Source organism: Aquarana catesbeiana, linkage group LG01 (assembly GCF_042186555.1).
Source record: "Aquarana catesbeiana isolate 2022-GZ linkage group LG01, ASM4218655v1, whole genome shotgun sequence".
Lineage (NCBI taxonomy): Eukaryota > Metazoa > Chordata > Amphibia > Anura > Ranidae > Aquarana > Aquarana catesbeiana.
The window spans coordinates 685,564,399-685,590,390 of NC_133324.1; the positions used below are offsets into that span (position 1 = coordinate 685,564,399).

A 25,992-nucleotide genomic window follows, 5' to 3' on the forward strand; every position below is an offset into this window, starting at 1 on the left:
GTATGGAGGGACTTCTCAGTGCTGACAGTTGCTTCCCCAGATTCAGAACCTGGGCTTCCAGGGAAACAATGTGCTTACATTTTGCACAGCAGTATTCGCCCTCGATCGGATGATCAAGGAATGCATACATGCAGCAAGATGTACAAAGAGTCGCCCCTCCACACCCGCCGGGCATCGTACCTATTAAATTTAGAAAGGATTGGGGATTTTACCCTGTCCAAATTACCTAACAGCTAGCTTCCTGGCACTAATACTCAAGACAATACACAGGTACACAAGACAATACACAGGTACTCACAGACCTATGTGCACTCGCAGAACAGTCGCAGGCCTACATGCACTCGCAGGCCTACGTGCACTCGCAGGCCACTCGCAGACCTACGTGCACTCGCAGACCTACGTGCACTCGCAATACACAAGTATTCAGTACACAATACACAAATACTAACGATCCACACACACTACTCAGACAACACTCAGGTACTCACACTACACAGGTACTATGACTATGTTATAACCTCCTGTTTTAAACTCTGATTTTAACTTACCACTTAGACCAGTTCCACTTGCACAGAGTTCCAACAGCCTCACAAATGAGCAGGCTCACTATGATTCCTACACAAGGTTATATAGGCCTCAAGCACCTGTGAGCAATTAATCACCCCCCCTTAATTGGTAGTCTTAATTGGAAGTCTTTTGAACAGTTCATTTTTTTCCAGAAGTTTTTGGAAAATGTGGAAAAAAAATTAAAAAGCATTTCTTTTACACAAAGTTGTCCATTTCTAAGCTAATTCCAACACATAGCATGTACATAGCAAAAATTACACCCCAAAATATATTCTGCTACTCTTTTTGAGTATGGTGATACCACATGTGTGAGACTTTTGCACAGCCTGGCCACATAGAGAGGCCCAACATTGAAGTAGCACATTCAGGTGTTCTAGGAGCTTAAATTACATCGAATTTCCTTACAAACTATCACATTTTTGAAGGCCCTTCATATTTCTAATGCCGCGTACACACGAGCGGACTTTACGGCAGACTTTGTCTGGCGGACTTTGACGGACTTTACTACGGACTTTCCGAATGAACAGACTTGCCTACACACGATCAACCAAAGTCCAACGGATTCGTACGTGATGACGTACGACCGGACTAAAACAAGGAAGTTCATAGCCAGTAGCCAATAGCTGCCCTAGCGTCGGTTTTAGTCCGTCGGACTAGCATACAGACGAGCGGACTTTTCGACCGGACTCGAGTCTGTCGGACAGATTTGAAACATGTTTCAAATCTAAGTCCGTCAAACTTTTAAGAAAACAAAGTCCGCTGGAGCCCACACACGATCGAATTGTCCGACGAAATCCGGTACGCCGGACCAAGTATGCCGTAAAGTCCGATCGTGTGTACGAGGCATAACACATAGCATGAATATACCAAGAATTACACCCTAAAATACATTCTGCTGAGCAAAGGGTAAACAAAAGATTACCTGTGGTTTTAGTAGTGTAGTTGTCCCCAGGAGGAGAACCCTGATCCAGGCAGCAGGCAGGAATATTGGCCATAGTCAAAACAGGCAGGGATACTGTTCATATACAGTCCAGGGTCAGTGCAAGTAGAGACATTGCCAGCAATGCCAAAATATTGGTCCTGGTAGTAAGCAGAAACATGGTCCAAGTAGCAGGCCAGGAAAGAATAGGGACAGGGGTAGTGGCTTCTCCCACCCAAATCTCTTTGAAGCCTCAGAGTCTCCAGACCCTAATACGGGAGCGAGAAAACTAAAAAATATGTTTTCTTCATCCAGAAAAGCAATTCTGGAGCCCCTCACATGTTAGACCCCTGTGTTATGAAGCCCACTACTCCAGTAGCAGAGTAAAAGACCAGTTCAAGAGGCAGGCAAAAAACATAGTCAAACAGTCCAGGGTCAGTTCCAGAGCAGGCAGAAGTAGGTACAGTTTAGTGTTAGGCAGAAGCATGGTCATATAACAGGCCAGGGTCAGCTAAAAAGCAGGCAGAGGTAGGTACAGTTTAGCGTTAGGCAGAAGCGTGGTCGTATAACAGGCCAGGGTCAGTTCCAGAGCAGGCAGAGGTAGGTACAGTTTAGCGTTAGGCAGAAGCGTGGTCGTTTAGCAGGCCAGGGTCAGTTCCGGAGAAGGCAAAGGTAGGTACAGTTTAGGATTTGGTAGAAGCGTGGTCGTTTAGCAGGCCGGGGTCAGTTCCAAAGAAGGCAGCGGTATGTACAGTGGCATAAAGGCATGTGGAGGTAAATGACAATCACGTTTACTATACTTCTCTAATAATGTAGTAAAGTATGGTAACGGCGGAAACATTTATAAGGCCTAATTGATTAAAAGCAGAACAGAAATTTTGGGACTTTAAATGAGGTTTAATAGGGGGCGTTCAAATCCCCTCCTCCATCCCGGTTCAATATATACAAAAAAGGAGAGAGCAAAGGGCGGGACTTTAAATGAGGCACACGGGGGCAGATATACAAATCAGGTAAAAAGCAGGTTTTATTGTATTCAAAATGGTAATATATTTACATAGTTTTTATTTGCACATTGCTACAGTTATTACTCTATATTTCATCAAAGTATACATTCCAAAAAGGACTTATATTTGCATTACATGAACAGTTAAATAGCTAAAATCACAAGTAGGAGATATATGACACATACAAAGGGTTACAATAGGAAACAATAAATGGAAATGGAACGTTCATACATGGTTGTTAGTAGGGTATGCCTATAGGTAGATGTAAGCTCTACGCGTTTCGTGACCTTAAAGCCACTCGTCAGAAACAAAACCAAGGGTAACCTAGAGATATGGAAAACAGTCGTGTTTAAAAGGGAGAAAAAAAAAAAAAACTTTGGGAAAAATGGTGGGCAAATGTAGAATATGTCCCCCACATAGTACATTTAACCCATCAGACTTACACACATATACTTGCGCACAGGCAGCGGGGCCCCGCAAGTCAGGCCAGCCAATGATTTCACGTCCCGGAGCTGAGGGGGCCCTGCCGGGCGGCACACCGAAAACCCAGGCACCCCCCCAGATGGGTCACAAAGGAAATAGCGATGGAGAGTGATGGGATGAGAACCAAAAGATGAATGGGGCGGTGATCCCCAGGAAGAGAGGAGAGCCTATGAAAAATAGGTGACATGTATATTAAACTAATAACAAAAATGTAAAATATGTGGGAATGAAAAATAAGTGACATGTGACATACAATAAGTGTATTGATCTAGTAGCAAAAGTGTAAAGTGAGTGAAAATGAAATGAAAGGTAAGGAAAGGGCAGAAACAAAGGGAAAGTGAGAAACGAATGAAGGAAGGAAAGACTGTGGGAGAGATGGGGGAAAAGAGGGGGAGGAAGGGAGAAGAGATACTATGGGTGATGAAAGGGAAATTTACCTGCTTCAAGGTGAGTGGAGATTGATAGCCATGATGCATGTGAGTGCCGAGGAGAAGGTGACCAGAAAGAAGCCAAAGAGGGGGACCCAAGTCAGGGGGAGGCTCAGGAGGGACGCGCCGCCACAAAAGAGCTCCCAACGTCATGCACCAGTGAAAAAAGGGGGGCAAGGGAGGCGCAGTGGTGAAGATGGCCAGATGAACCAAGCCATTCCACCAGAAGAGTCAGGACAAGCCCCAACAGCGCTGGAGATGGAAAGCTAACCGGCCGGCATTAAGTGCGCCACGAGGACGCCAAGCCGCCGGCTCGGGCGGCATGACGTCGACGCGCAGTGGAAGAAACCACACCGAAAACCCAGGAACCCCCCCAGATGGGTCACAAAGGAAATAGCGATGGAGAGCGATGGGATGAGAACCAAAAGGTGAATGGGGCGGTGATCCCCAGGAAGAGAGGAGAGCCTATGAAAAATAGGTGACATATATATTAAACTAATAACAAAAATGTGAAATATGTGGGAATGAAAAATAAGTGACATGTGTATTGATCTAGTAGCAAAAGTGTAAAGTGAGTGAAAATGAAATGAAAGGTAAGGAAAGGGCAGAAACAAAGGGAAAGTGAGAAACGAATGAAGGAACTTGTGATTTTAGCTATTTAACTGTTCATGTAATGCAAATATAAGTCCTTGTTGGAATGTATACTTTGATGAAATATAGAGTAATAACAGTAGCAATGGGCAAATAAAAACTATGTAAATATATGACCATTTTGAATACAATAAAACCTGCTTTTTACCTGATTTGTATATCTGCCCCCGTGTGCCTCATTTAAAGTCCCGCCCTTTGCTCTCTCCTTTTTTGTCTATATTGAACCGGGATGGAGGAGGGGATTTGAACGCCCCCTATTAAACCTCATTTAAAGTCCAAAAATTTCTGTTCTACTTTTAATCAATTAATTTAACAATGAGGGATGGCACTAACAACAATTACTATGTTTTTTTCGATTTTATTTAATTTTTTCCTCCCCTCCACCTGTTTATTTATTTAGTTGTCCTTTGCCAATTTGTCCCTATATTATTAATTTAATGCCTTATCTTCCCACTGTCCTTGGTAAAACTATGCACACTGTATGTGCGCATGAGTGGTCGGGCTGTCACGTGTCCTGGTTGTGCCTTCGTTTCACGTCCCGGAGCTACGATGCGCACTGGGGGTTTCTCCACCCCCCCCCCGATGTGACGCGGGGGGGAGTGGTTTCTTCCACTGCGCATCAACGTCATGCCGCCCGAGCCGGCGGCTTGGCGTCCTCGTGGCGCACTTAATGCCGGCCGGTTAGCTTTCCATCTCCAGCGCTGTTGGGGCTTGTCCTGACGCTTCTGGTGGAATGGCTTGGTTCATCTGGCCATCTTCACCACTGCGCCTCCCTTGCCCCCCTTTTTTCGCTGGTGCATGACGTTGGGAGCTCTTTTGTGGCGGCGCGTCCCCCCTGAGCCTCCCCCTGACTTGGGTCCCCCTCTTTGGCTTCTTTCTGGTCACCTTCTCCTCGGCACTCACATGCATCATGGCTATCAATCTCCACTCACCTTGCAGCAGGTAAATTTCCCTTTCATCACCCATAGTATCTCTTCTCCCTTCCTCCCCCTCTTTTCCCCCATCTCTCCCACAGTCTTTCCTTCCTTCATTCGTTTCTCACTTTCCCTTTGTTTCTGCCCTTTCCTTACCTTTCATTTCATTTTCACTCACTTTACACTTTTGCTACTAGATCAATACACATGTCACTTATTTTTCATTCCCACATATTTCACATTTTTGTTATTAGTTTAATATACAACTATTTTTCATAGACTCTCCTCTCTTCCTGGGGATCACCGACCCATTCATCTTTTGGTTCTCATCCCATCACTCTCCATCGCTATTTCCTTTGTGACCCATCTGGGGGGGTGCCTGGGTTGTCGGTGTGCCGCCCGGCAGGGCCCCCTCAGCTCCGGGACTTGACATCATTGGCTCACCTGACTTGCGGGGCCCCGCTGCCTGTGCGCAAGTATATGTGTGTAAGTCTGATGGGTTAAATGTACTATGTGGGGGACATATTCTACATTTGCCCACCATTTTTCCCAAAGTTTTTTTTTTTTTTTTCTCCCTCTTAAACACGACTGTTTTCCATATCTCTAGGTTACCCTTGGTTTTGCTCCTGACGAGTGGCTTTAAGGTCACGAAACGCGTAGAGCTTACATCTACCTATAGGCATACCCTACTAACAACCATGTATGAACGTTCCATTTCCATTTATTGTTTCCTATTGTAACCCTTTGTATGTGTCATATATCTCCTACTTGTGATTTTAGCTATTTAACTGTTCATGTAATGCAAATATAAGTCCTTTTTGGAATGTATACTTTGATGAAATATAGAGTAATAACAGTAGCAATGTGCAAATAAAAACTATGTAAATATATGACCATTTTGAATACAATAAAACCTGCTTTTTACCTGATTTGTATATCTGCCCCCGTGTGCCTCATTTAAAGTCCCGCCCTTTGCTCTCTCCTTTTTTGTATTCATAAGGCCTAGTTGGGAAGGACAATCAGGACAATAATACACGGTGTCTCTTCTAGTTCCTCCTCTGGAGCACACCAGGCATTTCTTCTGATGCTTCCGGCCTGTTACATGGTGGGGGAGTCTCTCAGGAAAGTGGCGTTCGTGGAGTCTGCTCACTGAATCCGAGCAAATGCTTTCTGGTGCGCCTTTAGGGTAAAAAAGGGTGGAGATAATTTCTTCTTGGTACTGAAGATAAGATACGGGGCTCTCTGTAGATTTACGGTAAATAAATCTATTGTAAATGGCCAAACTGAAAAGATATATGGAGACTTTTTTATACCAAAAGCGGCTTTTTCTTGTGGAAAGGTAGGGTTCGATCATCTGATCATTGAAGTCGACTCCCCCATGAACAAATTATATTCATGGACACATTTTGGTTTCTGGATTGAGGCGTTTCTTTGGGGGATTTCCACGTAGGTGTCACTGTGTCGTTTCGTCTGTCCCTCCACCTGAGAGCCAATATCTCTTCATTCCGCAAAGACGCCGCCTCCCCTTGTCGTAGTCTTTCAGTAACGAGCCTTTGCGGGAAGCCCTTCCTATTGGTTTGCACTGTACTACACGCTGGAGTGTCCTTGCAGTAAAGATCGCGGAAGAGGGGCAAGCTTGTATAGTAATAATCCACATAAAGGTGGTAACCCTTTCCAAGGAGTGGATATACAAGCTCCCAAACAACCTTTCCACTGGCTCCGATGTACTCTGGACATTCAGGGGGTTGCAGTTGGGTGTCCTTCCTTTCGTACAAATGGAAGGCGTAGATATACCCCGTTTCTTGGTCACATAGCTTGTAAAGGTTAACCCAATATCGGGCCCTTTTGCTGGGGAAAAACTGCTTGAAGCCCTTACCACATGATCAGCTGTCAGCCAATGACAGCTGATCATGTGACATCAACAGAGCCGGTAATCGGCTATTTTTCCTCCTCGCGCAAAAAAAAACGATCACCGGCGGCCGTGATCGGGACATCAGTCCCGATCACGGCATTCATCTGCCCCTACCAGTGACACAGCAATAGGCAGCAGTGCTGCCTACCAGTGCCCACCAGCGTCACCCATCAGTGCCCACAGTGCCACCCATCAGTGCCACCCATCAGCGCCCACATCAGTGCAACAACAGTGCTGCACATCAGTGCCACCTATCAGTGCCCATCGGTGTCACCTACCAGTGCCCATAAGTGCCCATCAGTGCCGCCCATCACTGCCCATCAGTGCCACCCATCAGTACCCCCCATCAGTGGCGCCCATCAGTGCCCCCCATCAGTGGTACCTATCAGTGCCCATCAGTGCCACCTATCCGTGCCACCCATCTGTGCCACCCATCAGTGCCACCCATCAGCGCCCATCAGTGGCCATCAGTGCCACCTTATCTGTGCCCATCAGTACCGCCTTATCTGTCCCCATCAGTGCTGCCTTAACTGTGCCGATCAGTGCCGCCATAACTGTGCCTATCAGTGCCACCATAACTGTGCCCATCAGTGCCCCCTTATCTGTGCCTATCCATGCCCATCAGTGCAGCCTATCGGTGCCCACCAGTGCCGCCTCATCAGCACATATCAATGAAGGAGAAAAATTACCTGTTTGTAAAATTTTATAACAAACTATTAAACAAGATTTTTTTTTTCAAAAATTTCCATTTTTTTTGTTTAGTTTCGCAAAAAATAAAAACCCCAGCTGTGATTAAATACCACCAAAAGAAAGCTCTATTTGTGGGAAAAAAATGATAAAAATTTCATTTGGGTACAGTGTTGCATGACCGCGCAATTCTCATTCAAAGTGCGTCAGCGCTGAAAGCTGAAAATTGGTCTGGGCAGGAGGGGGGTTTAAGTGCCCAGTAAGCAAGTGGTTAATGAAATTTGAGCTGGGCACATATATCTGCAGTATTTTCTTATCTCTCTTCAAAGTGTCCTGTAGCTGTCTCCTGCTCTGTTCTTCTGTTATCAGACTGATAACTCCTGATGAGTTCTCTGTCACTTATGGTAAAAGCAGCTGGAGTGTTATGTTGGGGAGGGTGCTATAAATAGATTAGCAGCATGCTGAACGATTCAGCGAACAGTTCTCAAAGTCTCTACCTATGAGGAGAGGGGGTGTGTGCCTTTCCTCCAATTAGCTGTCTTGACTGTATGCCCAGGCTTCACTGCAGTGCTGACCAGGAAGAGAACATCTCCTAACACAATGTGCCCTTTATAAAGAATATATAAAGCTGAAGACAGCAGATATACATGTAAAACTTATGTAGGGAGATTGGTTTCATCCCTGTGTATCATCTGAGGCTGTTCACTTCACTGGGTATATGCGAGGGTTTACATCCACTTTAACGTGATTGTAAAGGCCTGTTTGGGTTTTTTTGTTTTTTTAAAAAACAAACATGTTATACTTACCTCCTCTGTGCAGTTGGTTTTGCACAGACCAGCCCAGATCCTCCTCTTCTCGGGTACCTCTTTGCTGCTCCTGGCCCCTCCTTCCTTTGAGTACCCCTCAGCCAGCAGCTTGCTGCAGGGGGCACCCAAGCCAAGTCAGAGCTCCGTGTATCTATTCAGACACGGAGAACCAACCTGGCCCCGTCCCCTCTCTCCCCTAATTGGCTGACTGACTTTGATTGACAGCCATGGGAGCCAATGGAGTCGCTGCTCTGTCTCAGCCAATCAGGAGGAGTGTACTGGATGGCTGAGGGGATCATGGACATTGCTAGAGAGAGATGGCGCTCAGGTAGGAAATCGGGGGGTGCTGGGGAGGCTGCTACACAAAGAAGGTTTTTTATCTTAATGAATAGAACGCATTAAGATGAAAAAAAAAACTTCTGCCTTTACTCCTTTAACTGATCAGATTATGTAATCTACCCTTACTTTGATACACATATTTGCACCATGTTCCAGCAAATGAAAGATGCTATGTTCAAGAGCATTATAAGCTGAAGTCTGTCAAATAATATTTCTTTTTTTTAAAATCATTCAACTTAATAGTAAAACCATAGAGGTAATTTGTGATAACTATTTAAAACACATGCTGACCCAAAAAATAACCTTGCATGGATATATTCTTCCTACAGCGAGTATTACCTAAAGTATCAAGAAATAAGTGGGAAGGCAATATTTGAAACATGGGATGTGGTGCCTTCTGTTGACTATCTCTGCCCTTATTACCTTATTTATCAACAAATAAGGCACAAATGTAGCTGTGGCAAGGTTAAAGTGATACTAAAGTCTCTGGGGTTTTTTTTGTTTTTTTTTTCTATTGCTGGATAGAGATGGGGCTCAGGTAAGTAACTAGGGGGGCTGAGGGGGGCTGCTGCACACAGAAGGTTTTTTTGTCTTAATGGGTAGAATGCATTAAGATAAGAAAAACTTCTGACTTTACTGTACAACCACTTTAAACCTTGAACTCTAACAGAGAATCTTCTTGCTACAGGTCAGGACAGTTACAAGATACAGGCAGTTCATGGCCAAGCTTATTAAAGTGGACCTTCACTATCCTCTACCCTCCCCCTCCCCCCATTGTGACATCTTCTCCTGACATCATCAAGGGGGTTGGCTGGCTCTTCCAGGTTCTCGCTACTGATCCCATGATAACACACATTTACCGTGGCACATCATTAGGGTGCCAGCTGCAAAAAACATAAATGACAGCCAGCCATCTGGTGCTGTCAGAAAAATATGCTGATGGGGGGGAGGGCCCCTAATGACACGGTGGAGTATCCCCAGCATCCTGGGAAGTGTGACATGGGGATCCACGAAGGCTGAGAGAACAGAATACAGAGTCAGACAGAGAGCGGGTGGGGGGGTGCTGCTTAAATGCCGCTGGGGGTCACAGTGGCTGCATTTGATGGGTATAGTGAGGCTGCAATTCATGGGCACGGTGAGGCTGCAATTCATGGGCACGGTGAGGCTGCAATTCATGGGCATGGTGAGGCTGCAATTCATGGCACAGTGAGGCTGCATTTGACTGGGGGGAGGGTAACATCCAGGAAGACAGTGAGAACACTCACTGCAGCACACCAGCGTGAGCCCACATCATAGTACACAGGACCAGGTACTGTACAGGCTGCTGAAAGAAACCTCCTTATCTGCGGGGGGGGGGGGGAATTGGGGGCGAGCAGGAAGGGAGAGAGGGGGGAGAGGCCGGTCACAGCTCACTTACTTGGAAGGAAGGACCCAGCAAGAGGCTCAGACATCAATTTCCAAAGCATCCCAAACACAGAACACCATCGGCTCTCATTTTAAATGTTCCCGCCCACACGTTCCTATTCACAGACGCAGCACACGGGCTGCTCAGAGTGTGGGCGGGCACAGTGAGAGAGGGGGCTGAAGGAGGCAGAGCGGATATACCCTCTTCCATTCGGCTTTGCTCCGAATGGACACAGATTGTCAGCTCAGAAGCAGGAAACAGCACTGTGACGGGACAGATGTCCGCTCACAGCACTAACATTCCTGCACCCTGGCCCAGTCCGCACCTGACTCAGCCACAGACAGAGCGGCTGTACTCCAGTCCATTCAGCTACTTGGGCTGCTCTGTCTGTCTGTGGCTGAGTGACAGGCCCAGCCGGGAGATCACCCTGCACTCGTGGATGTCCGGGAGCCCGCAGCCAAATGTGGGAGGCTCCCGCGGCTCGCGGGAGACTTGAGATGTCTGCTATTCAGACTAGCACAAGAAGGAAATTAATGCTCATGGGTGATGTCAAAGTGGAGCATGTGCAGTAGATCTGGCAACAGCCGAGCTATACAAGCTCAGGCTACAGCAGGGACAAAAAGAAGGAGGGAGAGGCAGCTGAAGGCAGAATCAACCATATTTCTCTATACACAAAACAAATCCTTTAGTAGCTTTGTGAGTATACAGACACTGTTATACAGCATGTAATGAGAGTTTTTCATAGTCCGGATTTAATGACCCTTCTCTTCTTAGAACCAGAGAGTTAAGGGTTTAAAAAAAGCTCATGGCTGCAGTAACAGGCATGAACTTGAAATTGCTTTCCTCAGCTGGCTCCCAGCTGCAATGTAAAAGTTATCAGGCGGCTGTAAAGCCACCAGGTCATCTTTAAAGCAACTAAAAATAACTCCATCGCCCTGTGCACACCTGCAAATGCAAACAGGGTGTGCATGTGAATGTAAACTGCGATTGCACCACACATGCGTGGTATCGCCATGAATGTGGAAGTATGCGCAATAATTATAGGTTCATCAATTACAGTTTATTTTAAAGGGTAAAGCTTTGTGTTTTTTCACCTTAATGCGTCCTATGCATTAAGGTGAAAAAACACCTTGCACTCTCTGGCCCCCCCGAGCACCCGTTTTACTTACCTGAGCCCCGAATCTCCGTGGGCACGATCCCGCGTTGCTTTCCCCCAGTTCTTGTGGGCTCTTCATTGAATGATTGATAGCAGCGCAGCCATTGGCTCCGGCTGCTGTCAATCAAATCAATGACGTGGTGCGCCTGGGGCTATGCCCAGGCGAGACAGCCGCCGAGGGACCCCAGAAGATGAGGATCGGGGAAACTCTGTGCAAAACAAACTGCACAGTGGAGGTAAGTATGAAATGTTTATTTAAAAAAAAAAAACTAAACCTTTACAACCCCTTTAAACTGATGAGCTGTAAAGGCATTAATATATTGCCTATTGATAATTTTGGGTACCATAACTTTCACCCAATTTGAGGCTGCACACAGTTATGTGGCTTGACACATCTGGTATTTATGTATTCTACATTATCTCAACTTTTGTTTTGTGCACAAATTACCGTCTGTGTGCAATAAAATTCATTTTAGTGTATTTTCTCCTTAAAAATTTAGATTTGATAAACAGTTGTGCGAATATCTTGAAACAACCATCATTTTCTTTTACAGGGCATCTGCTTTCATAAAATATATGTTCTGGGAGATTTAAGTAATATTACAGCCAAAAATGCATTTTAGCAAAAAAAGATTTTAGCATGCACGCAAAAAATGAAAACATTGCTCTAGAGGGGAACTAGTTAATAAATAAGACTGTAATGAATTGCAATAATGGTGTTAATGGGGTTGCACAGTTTTAAAACCGTCACTGTTCACGGCATTACTTCACTGAATAAGCCATATATTCAGCATATCTTGTCTACATATTTAGATTGCAGGTATACATTACAACTCTAAAATGCAGGAAGAATCAAATATGTGTCCATGGTATTGCATGCACATGATTAGAGTTCGAAAGTACACATAAATTTAAAACATGTTTACACAGGGATATATTATAAATGTATACTGCTGAATAGAGCATCAATAAAATTAGCCTATAGACTATTGCATTGCTAGCAAAGCAGAAAGGTTCACTAAGCAAAAGAAAACCTCATTTACCTTTGGCACACTTTACCAGAATCAATATTATTTGAGTTTTAGTGAAAACTGACCATACCTTATCTTATTATCCAGTGTAATCATATCTCTTATAAAGATAACGTCCTTCCTCCAGACTATACAGCATTGTATAAACATATCATAATAAGATTAGTTCTAACTTCACTGCTGGAAGAAGTATCCCTGCACCCTGCACCCCATTCACATGTGCACATTTTAGGTGCGGTGCATTGCATGCATGCTTCATGTTTTTGGTGTATTTTACATGCATTACTATTAAACTCTATATAATGTGTTTTCTGTAATATTCTTTTAAATGCACCGCACGCACAATACACTTAAACTGTGCAGATGTCAAGAACCCAAGCCATCTTTTTTGACCTAAGAATTCAAAGAATATATATATATATATAAAAAATTAGAAATAAAGATTCCAGGCTTTGTTTCAAAACTGTAGCCCAGATTTTTAAACACCTCTGACACAAACAGATTGATTTTCTCCTACTTTGCAGGAGAATTTTCCTTACGTTAGTGAATGTAGGGAAGCTCTGCTGTCTTCCATCATCAAATCATGTTTAAGCAAAAATACAGTTTTTGTTTTGTTTTTTTTTGCACATGATTGGGTATTTTTTACAAAGTGAATTTTCACAGCATTTACTAAGCTAAGGGAAAAAGTCTTTTGCAAAGTGCATAGACTTTTTGCCTTTAGTATATCAACCCAAATTTAAACAGATTTCATAAGTGATCATACCTATTTAATATTAGTGCTAACATTCTTGAAAAATTGTCATGTTTAAATACAAGACACAGAAAATATGCACTGCATGATTTTAATTACAAATTACAAATTTCCCTCAGCTATTCAGCCATACTGGCCACCTATGTAAAAGCAGTTAAAAAGAGAAACGCTGACTATAAGTAAGCAAGGAAGCAACAATAATGAAGCTGTGGTTAAACAGTCATATCGACTTAGAAAGTATGGTTTTATTAAAAGTAGGTTCCATCCACAATCATTTTGATTTTAGAACCTGGAAAGATAAAGTGGAAGTCCGGGCTTGATCTAACTAAGCTTAAAATGGCTCCCACTGCCTTCCTAACTCTTGTTCCAACTACCCTGTAGAAGGAAGATGCTAATACTTACCTATTCTCAGGGCGCTCAGGTCCAGTCATGTGATGGGCTCCCAGCAGCCGTCTTCATGGTAGACAACGGATGCCCCATAAAGTTTCACAAACATGGTGCCAGCCACCAGGCTAAGACAGGCTGACTTGCCAATGTGCATGTACATGGGTATAAGCATGCACATTTCTATGCACGTTCATCATTGCTCACACGTATGAGAACACACATGCGTGGATGTGAGTTCACGTCCACTGCTGCCAATTGGCCTATGTACACCTGAACTCAGCACTAGGTATTTGCTGTATGGTCTTCAGCCTTGTTCCTGTGATCCAGTCTTGATGTGCATCCTTGATCCTGTTAATCCTGCTGACCTTGTTCTTGGATTACTCCTACCTGATTATATTTGCTGTCTGTCCCTACTACTGGCCTCAGCCTGTACTACTGACCACGCTTCTGCTAGTAACTCTGCCCAATTGTTGCCGACTTCTGCCTGTTCCAGACTCTGATTCTGCTCACCTCCTGGTGTCTTTCCACTCAGCAGTTACTTAACCAGGTGTGGGATCTGACTCCACCATCAACTGGACTTGGTTTTTCCACAGTTCATCACCTGCGCTTGTCAGATACGGAGCTCCCAAGATCCTGCTCACTGAGGTTGATTTACTAAAGGCCAATAGACTGTGCACCTTGGAAAGTACAATTGCACTCTGCAAGTGCAGTTGCTCCAGAGCTTAGTAAATGAAGTAAAGCTTCACTTTGCAAAGAATACCTGATCACATGCAAGGAAAAAAAGCAGCATTTTTGCTTGCACATGATTGGTTGATGAAAGTCAGCAGAGCTTCTGCTCATTTACTAAACTCTGGAGCAACTGCTCTTGCCGTGTGCAACTGCACTTTCCAAAGTGCACAGTCTTTTTGCCTTTAGTAAATCAACCCCACAGTGTCTACATCTTAGAAATTGTGCCTTTCCTTCACCTCTGCAGGTCCTGTCTCAACATCTAGGGTTGGTTGGACAGGAACTGTGCAAGAGGCCACCTTAGTCATCTCAGGCTCTGTCTACAGGTACGTAACAGTAAGCCTATGGGTGAGGTCACTGCCTTGGCATTCCATCCATTGTTGCCACTCTTTCTCCTCTACCCTGAAGCCGGCCACTGGGGAAATCACATGACTGCCCAGGAGCACCCTGAAAATAGGTATGTACTTGCATCTTCCTTCTACACGGTAGTTAGGAGTTAGAAGGGGATGGGAGCAATTTTAAACTTAGTTAGATCTAGACTTGAAATCCACTTTAAAAAAGGTGACTGTGTAAAAAGAAAACATTGCTGCTGCCTCCCTGCTATGTATGGAGCTCCAGTCATATCTTTTGTAACAAATAAAACAATACAATCAAAACAACATGTGTGCATTACCTCCCACATCAGTCTGTTGTCCATAGTTTCATCCAACTCACTTGGGATTCTTTTTTCTCCAGCAAACGGACCAAACTTCTCACCCTTTCAAGGAAAAGTAATGTGGTTAATGTTTAGATAAAATTAGCACCAATCACCCTTGCTTAGGACCAGCTTACCTAGATCCATCTCCACTTATTATTTGACGATAAGGAAAAAAAAACACACTAAAAGGGTCATTCCTGTGCTAGCCCTTTTGGAAAACCCAAGATAATATTTGTGTGTTTGCAAAAAAAGCTGTAAACCTTACTGACAAAAACTAAGTAAAACATATGCAATAAAAACTCAATTGGATCGAACGGACAGCAGCATCTAAATCAGCAATCCGAGTAGGATGTGTAACAAGCTCCAACTAAACAATAAAAAGTGTGCTATCCTTGTGCTAGGTATAAGTTAATAAATTATAAATAAAGCAAACAAGCCAAACAAAAACAAAAACATAAAGAAGACACAGAAAGGAGACCAACTAGGTCCCCTGGAGGAGGGTCAGGCTGGTATCTAGAACCTTCACGCATAAAAGGACTTACCCTGAGAGGGAAACAGACCTGGCTGACGGTGGCCGGTAATCTGGCAGGCTGCGCTGTGACCCAGCCATGTTCTGGGCTAAATAACCCAGACAATGGAGTCAGCCCTGCCCGCACAGTGTCCTCATGGTGGGAGTCCACCAATTGGCTCGCATAACAGAGGGGAGGGGGGAGCTGCAGTGGCACATCCCCATATAGCGGCCAGCTGATACCTATAACCCCCTAATGCACACCCAGCTGAGACAACTGAGTGGTCAAAGAGGGTGTGATCAATTGTTGGCTGGGCTGTCCATCTGCGCATGCGCAAACGTGTCAGCACCATGGCCTCGTCCCCGTGACTCGGGAGATGCCGCCGCTGGCGGCAGACACGTACTGGCACATGTGCAGTGATGCCATGGCGCTCAGGCCCTGCCCATGAGTCGAGTGACGCCGCGTGATGTGATGAACACCCATGGCACATGCCCGGTGACGTCAGGACGCCTAACGTGCCCACAGCTCAGTGTGGCTAGGCGTCCTGATGTCACTGCGCACCACGTTTTGCTTGTTCTCTCGGTATTCATCACTTAGATTCACACATACACAACCAGTGAGTGCTGAGGTGGCCTAGTTGGTCTCCTGTCTGTGTCTTCTTTACGGTTTTGTTTTTGTTTGGCTTGTTTGTTTTTTGTTTTTTTACATCACCAGTATTGACAGGACACCTATGAGGATACGTTTTGCTTGTTTGCTTGCTCTCGGTATTTATCACTTAGATTCACACATACACATACACATACACAACCAGTGAGTGCTGTCTTGCATTTTAATACGGACATTGCTCATGATAATTGATCTTACAGCATACACATATATGATCACATGTTACTCGTATTTGTACCGTCTTTTGATGGCAACAATTTAAATGGCTTTTTAATTATACTACACCATCACTCTATTCTAATATGGTAACACATGCACACTCAGCACTCCCATTGTAATAATATATATACATTTTATGATATACACTTTTTGGTATCATTCATATATAAAAAATATTCTGCACTTCATATTTCTTATGGCACCTACACCCTTCACTGATCACAGTAGTCATATGCAAGTACCCTCATCACATATTCTCAGATTGCATCTTACAATAATAGTTTTTATTTGTTTAATTGTATTGTTTGATTAGGTTCTCATTATGGTTTATTTCCTTGATTGGACAGATGTGGGTACTTTCAGTGTGGGATTTACAACCTCCGCTCCGGTTCCAGGTTCTTGCGGCTTCCCACTGGTTTCCATCTCCCTGCCCTCACACAGCTGCCGAAGGGGGAAGCTTGGTGGCATGGTTGGCATTGTATTAATTTATCCATCTATTTTTATGGACATTCCATTTTGAAGTTTCTTTTATAAATTTAGGGTAGCATACCCACTTATATATACTCATCTTTTGACTACTTCATAAAGAGTAATCTATACCAGCTACCCTGTTTCCCCGAAAATAAGACCTAGCGTGATTGTCAGTGATGGCTGCAATATAAGCCCTACCCCCCAAATAAGCCCTACTCTGTTTACTCGAAAATAAGCCCTACCCTGAAAATAAGACCTACAAGGACTTTAACTAGGGCTTATTTGGGGGGTAGGGCTTATATTGCAGCCATCACCGACAATCACGCTAGGTCTTATTTTCGGGGAAACAGGGTAGTAGGCCAGAACTTATATGCATATCAGCACAATCCCCCCCCCCTCCTTTTTTTTTTTTCTCCTCATTTACTTACTTGTGGTCTTAGTCTCCTGGCATCTATCTGTGCTTCTCCCGAAGAAACGAAACTCCTCTCACAAAATGCGTCAAGACCTAGCACAGCCATCCCAGACTACTGACAGTCATGTGTATGACATATCCAGGTCTTATGGAAAGGTCTATTATATGAATGCAAAATTTACCAGTATGCTGATATTTTATATGTTTTCTTTTTTTCGGCTCTCACAGACCTGTTATTTTTTCTTTAAGAAGCCCTCCTGTTCTCCACTCATTACCTGTATTAACTGCACCTGTTTGAACTCGTAACCTGTACAAAGACACCTGTCCACGCACTCAAACAGACTCCAACCTCTCCACAATGGCCAAGACCAGAGAGCTGTGTAAGGACATCAGGGATAAAATTGTAAACCTGCACAAAGCTGGGATGGGCTACAGGTCAATAGGCAAGCAGCTTGTTGAGAAAGCAACAACCATTTTATGCAATTATTAGAGAATGGAAGAAGTTCAAGATGACGGCCAATCTCCCTCGGTCTGGGCTCCATGCAAGATCTCAATGATCATGAGGAAGGTATGGGATCAGCCCAGAACTACGCGGCAGGACCTGGTTAATGACCTGAAGAGAGCTGGGACCACAGTCTCAAAGAAAACCATTAGTAACACACTACGCCGTCATGGATTAAAATCGCACGCAAGGTCCCCCTGCTCAAGCCAGCGCATGTCCAGGCCCGTCTGAAGTTTGCCAATGACCATCTGGATGATCCAGAGGAGGAATGGGAGAAGGTCATGTAGTCTGATGAGACAAAAATAGAGCTTTTTGGTCTAAACTCCACTCGCCATGTTTGGAGGAAGAAGAAGGATGAGTACATCCCCAAGAACACCATCCCAACCCTGAAGCGTGGAGGTGGAAACATCATTCTTTGGGGCTGCTTTTCTGCTAAGGGGACAGGATGACTGCATCGTATTGAGGGGAGGATGGATGGGGCCATAAATCGCAAGATCTTGGCCAACAACCTCCTTCCCTCAGTAAGAGCACTGAAGATAAGTCGTGGTTGGATCTTCCCGCATGAAACGACCCGAAACACACAGCCAGGGCAACTAAGGAGTGGCTCCTTAAGAAGCATCTCAAGGTCCTGGAATGGCCTAGCCAGTCTCCAGACCTGAACCCAACAAAAAATCTTTGGCGGGAGCTGAAAGTCCGTATTGCCCAGCAACAGCCCCGAAATCTGAAGGATCTGGAGAAGGTCTGTATGGAGGAGTGGGCCAAAATTCCTGCTGCAGTGTGTGCAAACCTGGTCAAGAAGTACAGGAAACGCATGATCTCTGTATTTGCAATCAAAGGTTTCTATACCAAATATTAAGTTCTGCTTTTCTGATGTATCAAAAACTTATGTCATGCAATAGACTGCAAATTAATTACTTAAAAATCAAACAATGTGATTTTCTGGATTTTTGTTTTAGATTCTGTCTCTCACAGTTGAAAAGTACCTATGATAAAAATTACAGACCTCTACATGCTTTGTAAGTAGGAAAATCTGCAAAATTGGCAGTGTATCAAGCACTTGTTCTCCCCACTGTAGATATAGTGCGGCGCGGCGGCTGCTCTGTCGTACATGTAGGTGATCCAGCATTTTACGGGTAGGGGCGCATACATGTGTTCCCCCATCTGTGCTGTCACTGGGTACACCACAATTCGGTCAGCAGGCTCCGGCCAATCATTGGCCGGAACCTGCTGATCAGCTAAGCGAATCACAGTACACAGCCCTGTGTTTACTAACAACACAGGGCTCTGTACACAGAGCTGCAATGTAGATGATTTTTAAAAACAACCAAAACACATAACACATTGTTAGGCTCACAGTTAAACCTTTGATTGTCCATAGATGTTAACCCCTTCCCAGTTAGTGTCATTATTACAGTAACGGTGTATAGTATTAGCACTGATCACTATATTAGTGTCACTGGTGATGTCAGTATCAGCTCCCCTCCAGCATCAGTTAGTGTCAGATTGTCCGCCGCACAGTTACACTATAAGTCGCTGCCATTACTAGTATAAAAAAACATAATTAAATAAAAATTCCAGTATATATACCATAGTTGCAGACAATGTGGGGTTGATCTACTAAAGGCAAATAAACTGTGCACATTGCGGTTGCACTCTGCAAAAGCAGTTGCTCTACAGTAATTAGTAGTAATTTAGCAGAAGCTCTGCTGACTCCAATCATGTGCAAGCAAACATGCTGTTTTTCTCTATTTTCCTTGCACGTTTTTTTGTATTCTTTGCAAAGTGAATCTTTACCTCATATACTAAGCTCTGCAGTAACTGCTCTTGCAGAGTGCACAGTCTATTTGCCTTTAGTAAATCAACTCCTATAATTTTTACACAAACCAATCGATGTACTGTATACGTATCTTTTTCTTTACCAAAGACATATAGCAGAATACATTTTGGCCTAAATTTATGAAGATATTCGATTTTTTTTTTCAAAATTTTCAATCTTTTTTCATTTATATAGTAAAAAATGCAGTGGTGATCAAATAGGATCAAAAGAAAGCGTGTAATTGTAAAAAAAATAATATAAATTTAATTTTGGTATAGAGTGGCATGACCGCACAATTGCCAGTTAAAGTAGTGCAGTGGCAAATAACAAAAAATGCTCTGGTCACGAAGGGGGTAAGATATTCCGGAGCTTAAGTGGTTAAGAATAGCATTTAGGGGCATAAAACATGCACCAAAGCTGAGCCAAAAGAGAAATTTATGAGCATATTTAACCACTTGCCGCCCGTCATATAGCAGAATGACCGGGGCAAAGTGGTTTCAATACCCTGACTGGGCGTCATATGTCGTCCTCAGGATATTAAGCTGCTGCGCGCCCCCGGTCTCACACACCGCAACTCTGATCTAGGTAAAGAGTCTCTGACGGAGACTCTTTACCACGTGATCAGCCGTGTCCAATCACAGCTGATCACGATGTAAATAGGAAGAGTCGGTGATCGGCTTTTCCTCACTCGCGTCTGACAGACGCGAGTAGAGGAGAGCCGATCAGCTTCTCTCCTGACAGGGGAGTCTTTGCTGATTGTTTATCAGCACAGCCCCCCCTCGGATCCCGACCAGGACCACTATCATGCCGCCCAGGACCACCAGGTATGCCCCCCTAGACCCCCAGGTAAATACTAATCTGTTTCCAGGCAGCTGCCAATCAATGCCCAGGCAGCTGCCAATCAGTGCCCACTCACAATGCCTACCACTGCCAGTGCCACCAGGGATGCCTATCAGTGCTTCGTATCAGTGCCCATCAGTGCCACATATCAATGCCCATCAGTGCTGCCTATCAGTGCCCATCAGTGCCGCCTATCAGTGCCCATCAGTGCCACCTATCAGTGCCCAACAGTGCCGCCTATCAGTGCCACCCATAAAAACCCATCTTTGCAGCCTTTCAGTGCCCATCAGTGCCCACCTGTGCCACCCATGAGTGCCCATCAGTGCCGCCTATCAATGCCCATCAGTGCTGCATATCAGTGCCACCCATCAGTGACGCTTACCAGTGCCCATCAGTGCCGCATATCAGTGCCCTTCGTCAGTGCCCGCTCATTGGTGCCACCTCATCGGTGCCTCCTGATCAGTGCCTGTCAGTGCCGCCTTATCAGTGCCCATCAGTAAAAGAGAAAACGTACTTATTTACAAAATTTTATAACAGAAACAAAAGCAAAACTTTTATTTTTTTTCAAAATTTTCAGTCTTTTTTTATTTGTTTAGCAAAAAATAAAAAATACCACCAAAAGAAAGCTCTATTTGTGGGAACAAAATGATAAAAATTTAGTTTGGGTACAGTGATGGATGACCGCGTAATTGTCATTCAAACTGCGACAGCACTGAAAGCTGAAAATTGGTCTGGGCAGGAAGGTGTATAAGTGCCCTGTATTGAAGTGGTTAACATGCATGTGCTTGTAAACATGTAAATGTGTGTGTCTGAGCGTAAATGTATTCTAATGGGTAGAATAAATGAATATTCTGTCCAGTAGAATGCATTTACACTCAATGCCATGCGCACATAAATGAATGTACATATGTAACATTAGACGCATTTTTTCAGACATTAAAAATCCAGCATATTTGAAATACAAATCCATACACCCAGGGCTGTTAGAAATCACTGGGCCCCCCATAACAGCCTACTTGACATAGCCCCCCCCCAAAATATCAATAAACATACCGTATATACTCGAGTATAAGTCGTTCCGAGTATAAGTCGAGGCCCTAATTTACCACAAAAAAATGGGAAAAACGTATTGACCCGAGTATAAGACGAGGGTGAGAAATGCAGCAGCTACTGCAAGTGGAAAAAGAGGGTCAGCAATGCCCATCTGCAGCTGTATACCTCCCTGTGTCCTGTGTATGTATCATGTGTCCTGTGCATATGTGTCCTGTGTCCTGTGTATATGTGCATGTGTCATGTGTATATGTACCTGTGTCATGTACCTGTGTATATGTGCATGTGTATATGTACCTGTGTCCTGTGTATGTGTATATGTACCTGTGTGCATGTGTCTGTGTGTGTGTGCATCCTACCTGTGTCCTGTGCATCCTCCGTGCGCTGCTCTGCACCGATCAGCGTGTAGTATTCAGCTATTCACTGTTCAAAAGCCGCGCCTCCTCTTCGTCCAAAAAACTCCATTTCCCAGCAGTCAGCGGTCAGCCTATCACGGACATTCTCTCATCCTCATACCACGGACGAGGATGAGAGAATGTCTGTGATAGGCTGTACACTGACTGCCTATCACTGACGAGGAGGCGCGGCTTTTGAACATTGAGAGCCGCTGCCAAGTCTATGCAGCACACGCTGGCCGCCGTCTGCCTGCATGACACGCTGATCATGCGGACAGACGGCGGTGACTCGTGTATAAGTCAAAGGGGGCACTTTCAGCCCCAAAAAAGGGGCTGAAAAATTCGACTTATACACGAGTATATACGGTACACTAAAATCATTATTAGCAGACACAAACATAACATAGCTTACAAAATACCTGCTAAATCTCAAATATAAAACTGTATTGAGGTAATAAATAAGGTTACGCTATGGGACGCACAAGCGGTATAAACACAGCCGAAGGTCCTAATTTGACAGGTGTGTGGGTGCGGGTGTATGGCCTCCAAACACTGACAGCGTGTATTTGGGGCCACTCACCCACACCTGCACACTTATCAAACTAGGACCTGCGGCTGTGTTCATACAGCCGCTGCATCCTCATAGAGTAATTAACGCCTACAACTGCACCAACAAACCACTCATTCACGCGGTATGGGCTGGAGAACCTATGTGAATGAGCCCTTTATTTTTTTATTTTTTTTTTACAATTTTTAAAAATGATGTTTTACAATTTATTTTTTTATTTATTTTTTTACATTTTTTATTTTTTACAACTCTGTTGGGGAAGGGGGGGGGGCTTGGATGAAATATCAGGGGTCTGAACAGACACCTGCCATCTCACCTTTGAGACAGAGAAAGGGATTGAGGACACAGATTCTTCAATTCCTTTCTCTGTAGCCTCAGCTACACTGCAGATGAATGAACAGGAGCCTCAGTTTACTAATGCTGCAGTTATGAATTAACACAGTGAGTGATTGGAACCGATCACAAGAGGGCACAAAGCAGGGAGAATCATATGTGGGCAGAACAGGGAGAGGGATCTGTGCAAGGGGGGGGGGTAATGACAGGAACGATGCCCTTTGTGTCTCTCCCTGCAACAGCGGAAAGCCAGCAGGAGGGAGAGATGGAGAAACTGGCTTCTGCAGAGAGCCACATAGGACGTTGTTCCTGTAATTGCCCACTACCAATCCCCTCCCTGTCCTGCCCACATCTAATTCCCCCTGCTGTCCGAGCCCCCCTGTGTGCCCTGGCCTCCTACAGGAAGACTGGTGGTAAACCCTTACTGGGGGCCCTGCACATGCCTGTGTGCATGAGGCATAAAGGGAGCAGCTGGAAAACACAATTCGCTGCCTAGTAACCAGCGTTCCATTGGTTAACCACTTGCCGACCGTATACACAGCGAAACTGATCTGTGGGTACCGCGGACTTGATGTCCGCCACCACCCACCGATCAGCCAGTAGAGAGGCAGAACAGTCTGTCTATGTAAACAAGGCTGATCACTGTTCTGTTAAGCCCGGTTCACACAGGGGCGGCACGACTTGCAGGTCGCCTCAGCGAGGCGACCTGCAAACTACTTCCGAGGCGACTTGCAAAATGACTTCTGCATAGAAGTCTATGCAAGTCGCCCCCAAAGTAGTACAGGAACCTTTTTCTAAGTCGGAGCGACTTGCGTCGCTCCTATTAGAACGGTTCCGTAGCACAGAACGGGAGGCGACTTGTCAGGCGACTAGGTTGCCTGACAAGTCGCCCCTGTGTGAACTGGCACTTAGGAGGGAAGGCATGGATCCTGTGTTCCTGCAAAGCAGGGACATGGAAAAGTACACAAAACATAACACATACAATACACTGTAATCTTACAGATTACATAACTGTATGAAATCAGTTCACATCCCTTGTGTCCCCAGTGGTCTGTCCAATGCCCTGCATGCAGTTTTATATTATATATACTGTTCTTTCTGCCTGGAAACTGGAGATTGTCCATAGCAACCATAAAGTGTCCCTTTACATCAAAAGTGGTTTTAGCGATAGTAAATTAGAATCACTTGCAGATTAGAGTGATAGTGATTTGTGGGGAAATTCATTTTATTATTATTATATTATTATTTTGTGTAATTATTTATAGTTATTTATTATATTATGATTTTGTGTTTCAAACTTTATCACACCCGGGATGTCTACTAGACTCTTGTTTGGACAGATTTAAGTGTGTTATTCCTAAGAATTACAGGCCTACAATATAAAATGCCAAATTTCCATGCAAAACAAATGTACTGCTTTGAGATTCAAAAATTGGACAAAACCATACCGCCAGCGAGGTTACAGCAACGCAGTGCCGTATCGCAAAAAATGGCCTGGTCAGAAAAGTGGGTAAATCTTCTGGAGGTCAAGTGGTCAAAAGAAAAAAAAAACGCTAAAGTCTGAAGTGCGTGCAAAAACGCTTGTACAAAAAGAACGCTAGTGGGCCATACACACGATCTGAATATTGTACGAAAACTGACGTCCGAGGAAGAATCGTACGATTTTCTTATCGTGTGTACACTACTTTCGAGAGCCGATCACGACACTTCATTCGATATTATTCGATCGGACAAGCATGAAAATTTTCCTCGTACAATACCAGATCGTACGATTTTCATTTAGTCAGTACAGTTGTCATCTGAAAATACAATACAAATACATTACAACACATGACATCACTTCCGATTTTTTTTTTTCCGTCGTACGAGAATTTTCATGACTTTAGTTACCTATTCAATTTCTACTTGCAACTATTAAGCGAAAAAAGTCGTACGATCCGTCGTACGATATTCGGATCGTGTGTATGGGCCATAAGGCTGCTTTCACACTGAAAGCACCGTCCGTTAGCGGTAAAGAGACGCTCGTTTTAGCGGTGCTTTACCACTGTTTAAGCGGCGCTTTTCAGCCGCTAGCCGGGCGCTTTTAACCCCAAAGAAGGGGTTAAAAACTCCCATGTTGCGGCTCTTCCAAAACGCTTTTCAGACGCTTCGGAAAGCGCTGCCCATTCATTGCAATGGGCAGGGGTGGTTTGGGAGCGCTGTATACAGCGCTTCCAAACCGCCCCAAAGATGCTGCTTGCAGGACTTGTCCAAACGTCCCGCAAGCGCACCGCCCCAGTGTGAAAGCACCCATTGCAATGAATAGGAGGCGGTTTTCAGGCACTATTTCTAGCGTTAAAACGCCTGAAATCTGCCTCTGTGTGAAAGAAGTCTAAATGTGAAAGGGGCTGAAGCTGCACATGACAAGCTCATCCCTCTGCTCTCTCCTCCTATCAGCACTCCTGATTGGCTCCTGTGCCCCCTCCCCCTCTCTATATATAGAGTAGTGTGATATCGAGGCATTGAGTTACACTGCAGTTCCTGTGTGCCCCCCTCTCCTCTCTTTCCTCTCTCCTTCCTGTGTACAGTGTATGGAGCTCGTAGTGTAGACGTGGCATCTCCCCTCCCGGCTCTCCTATACTAGGAGCTGTGTGCCCACACTGTGCCCGGCCGTACCCACCCAGCCCTCACCACACAAACCTTTTTCACTCTCCTGCTGGTGTACAGCCCCATCCCGTCCTGGACCTGGGAAGACTTCAGGGAAAATCTGTCTGGCACGTACATGCCCAGCATGTTTATGGGCGTGCTGTGTGATAGCTAGGAGGAGCGGGCAGAGGAGGGTGGCCGGGTAGTTTATTGCATGGTGCGGGCATCACTCGGGCACTCCGCACGTCCCGGCTCTTCTCCCCGGTGCCCGCACTTCTGTTCAGGGCGGAGAGCTCGCCTCCTATTGGCTGCAAGTTCTGCTCGTCCCAGAGAGCTCGGAGAGTGTGTGTGAGAGAGAGAGAGTGTGAGAGTGTGTGTGTGTGAGAGTGTGTGTGTGTGTGTGTGTGCCTCAGGGGGAGGCTGAGCATTCCTACAGCATGGCAAATCTCACCACACTACCACAGCTCACACATACACACAACAACCTACTGACAGAGCTCAGTGTGTACTCTGGAGGATGGAACAGTGTGTTTTGGGGCTCATTCACACTATTTGTGTTGGAACGCTATGGACGGCGATGCTCAGTACAGTCCTAATGCACAGACATGGCGGTTTGCCTTATTTCCCCAGTCACACGCGTGCCACTTCAACATCCAAGTCACAGGACAAGCCATACCCCATGTTTTCCACATATAACCATGCATGTATGTGTAACTCAGTGTC

At 44.9% G+C, this 25,992-nt stretch overlaps 1 protein-coding gene across 4 annotated transcripts in view; it reads right to left on the reverse strand.

The window, feature by feature from the left end:
• PRDM5 (PR/SET domain 5) overlaps window positions 1-25,639 on the reverse strand; it is a 328,080-nt gene extending 302,441 nt beyond the window's left edge. For all 4 annotated transcript variants that reach the window (XM_073603356.1, XM_073603364.1, XM_073603346.1 and 1 more), the window contains exons 1-2: window positions 25,324-25,639; window positions 14,840-14,923 (exon numbers count right to left, since the gene is read on the reverse strand). In XM_073603356.1, the coding sequence (XP_073459457.1) occupies window positions 14,840-14,923; window positions 25,324-25,416 (177 nt within the window). In that variant the 5' untranslated portion in view covers window positions 25,417-25,639. The remainder of the gene's footprint in view (window positions 1-14,839; window positions 14,924-25,323) is intronic.
• Between the last annotated feature and the right edge of the window lie 353 nt (window positions 25,640-25,992).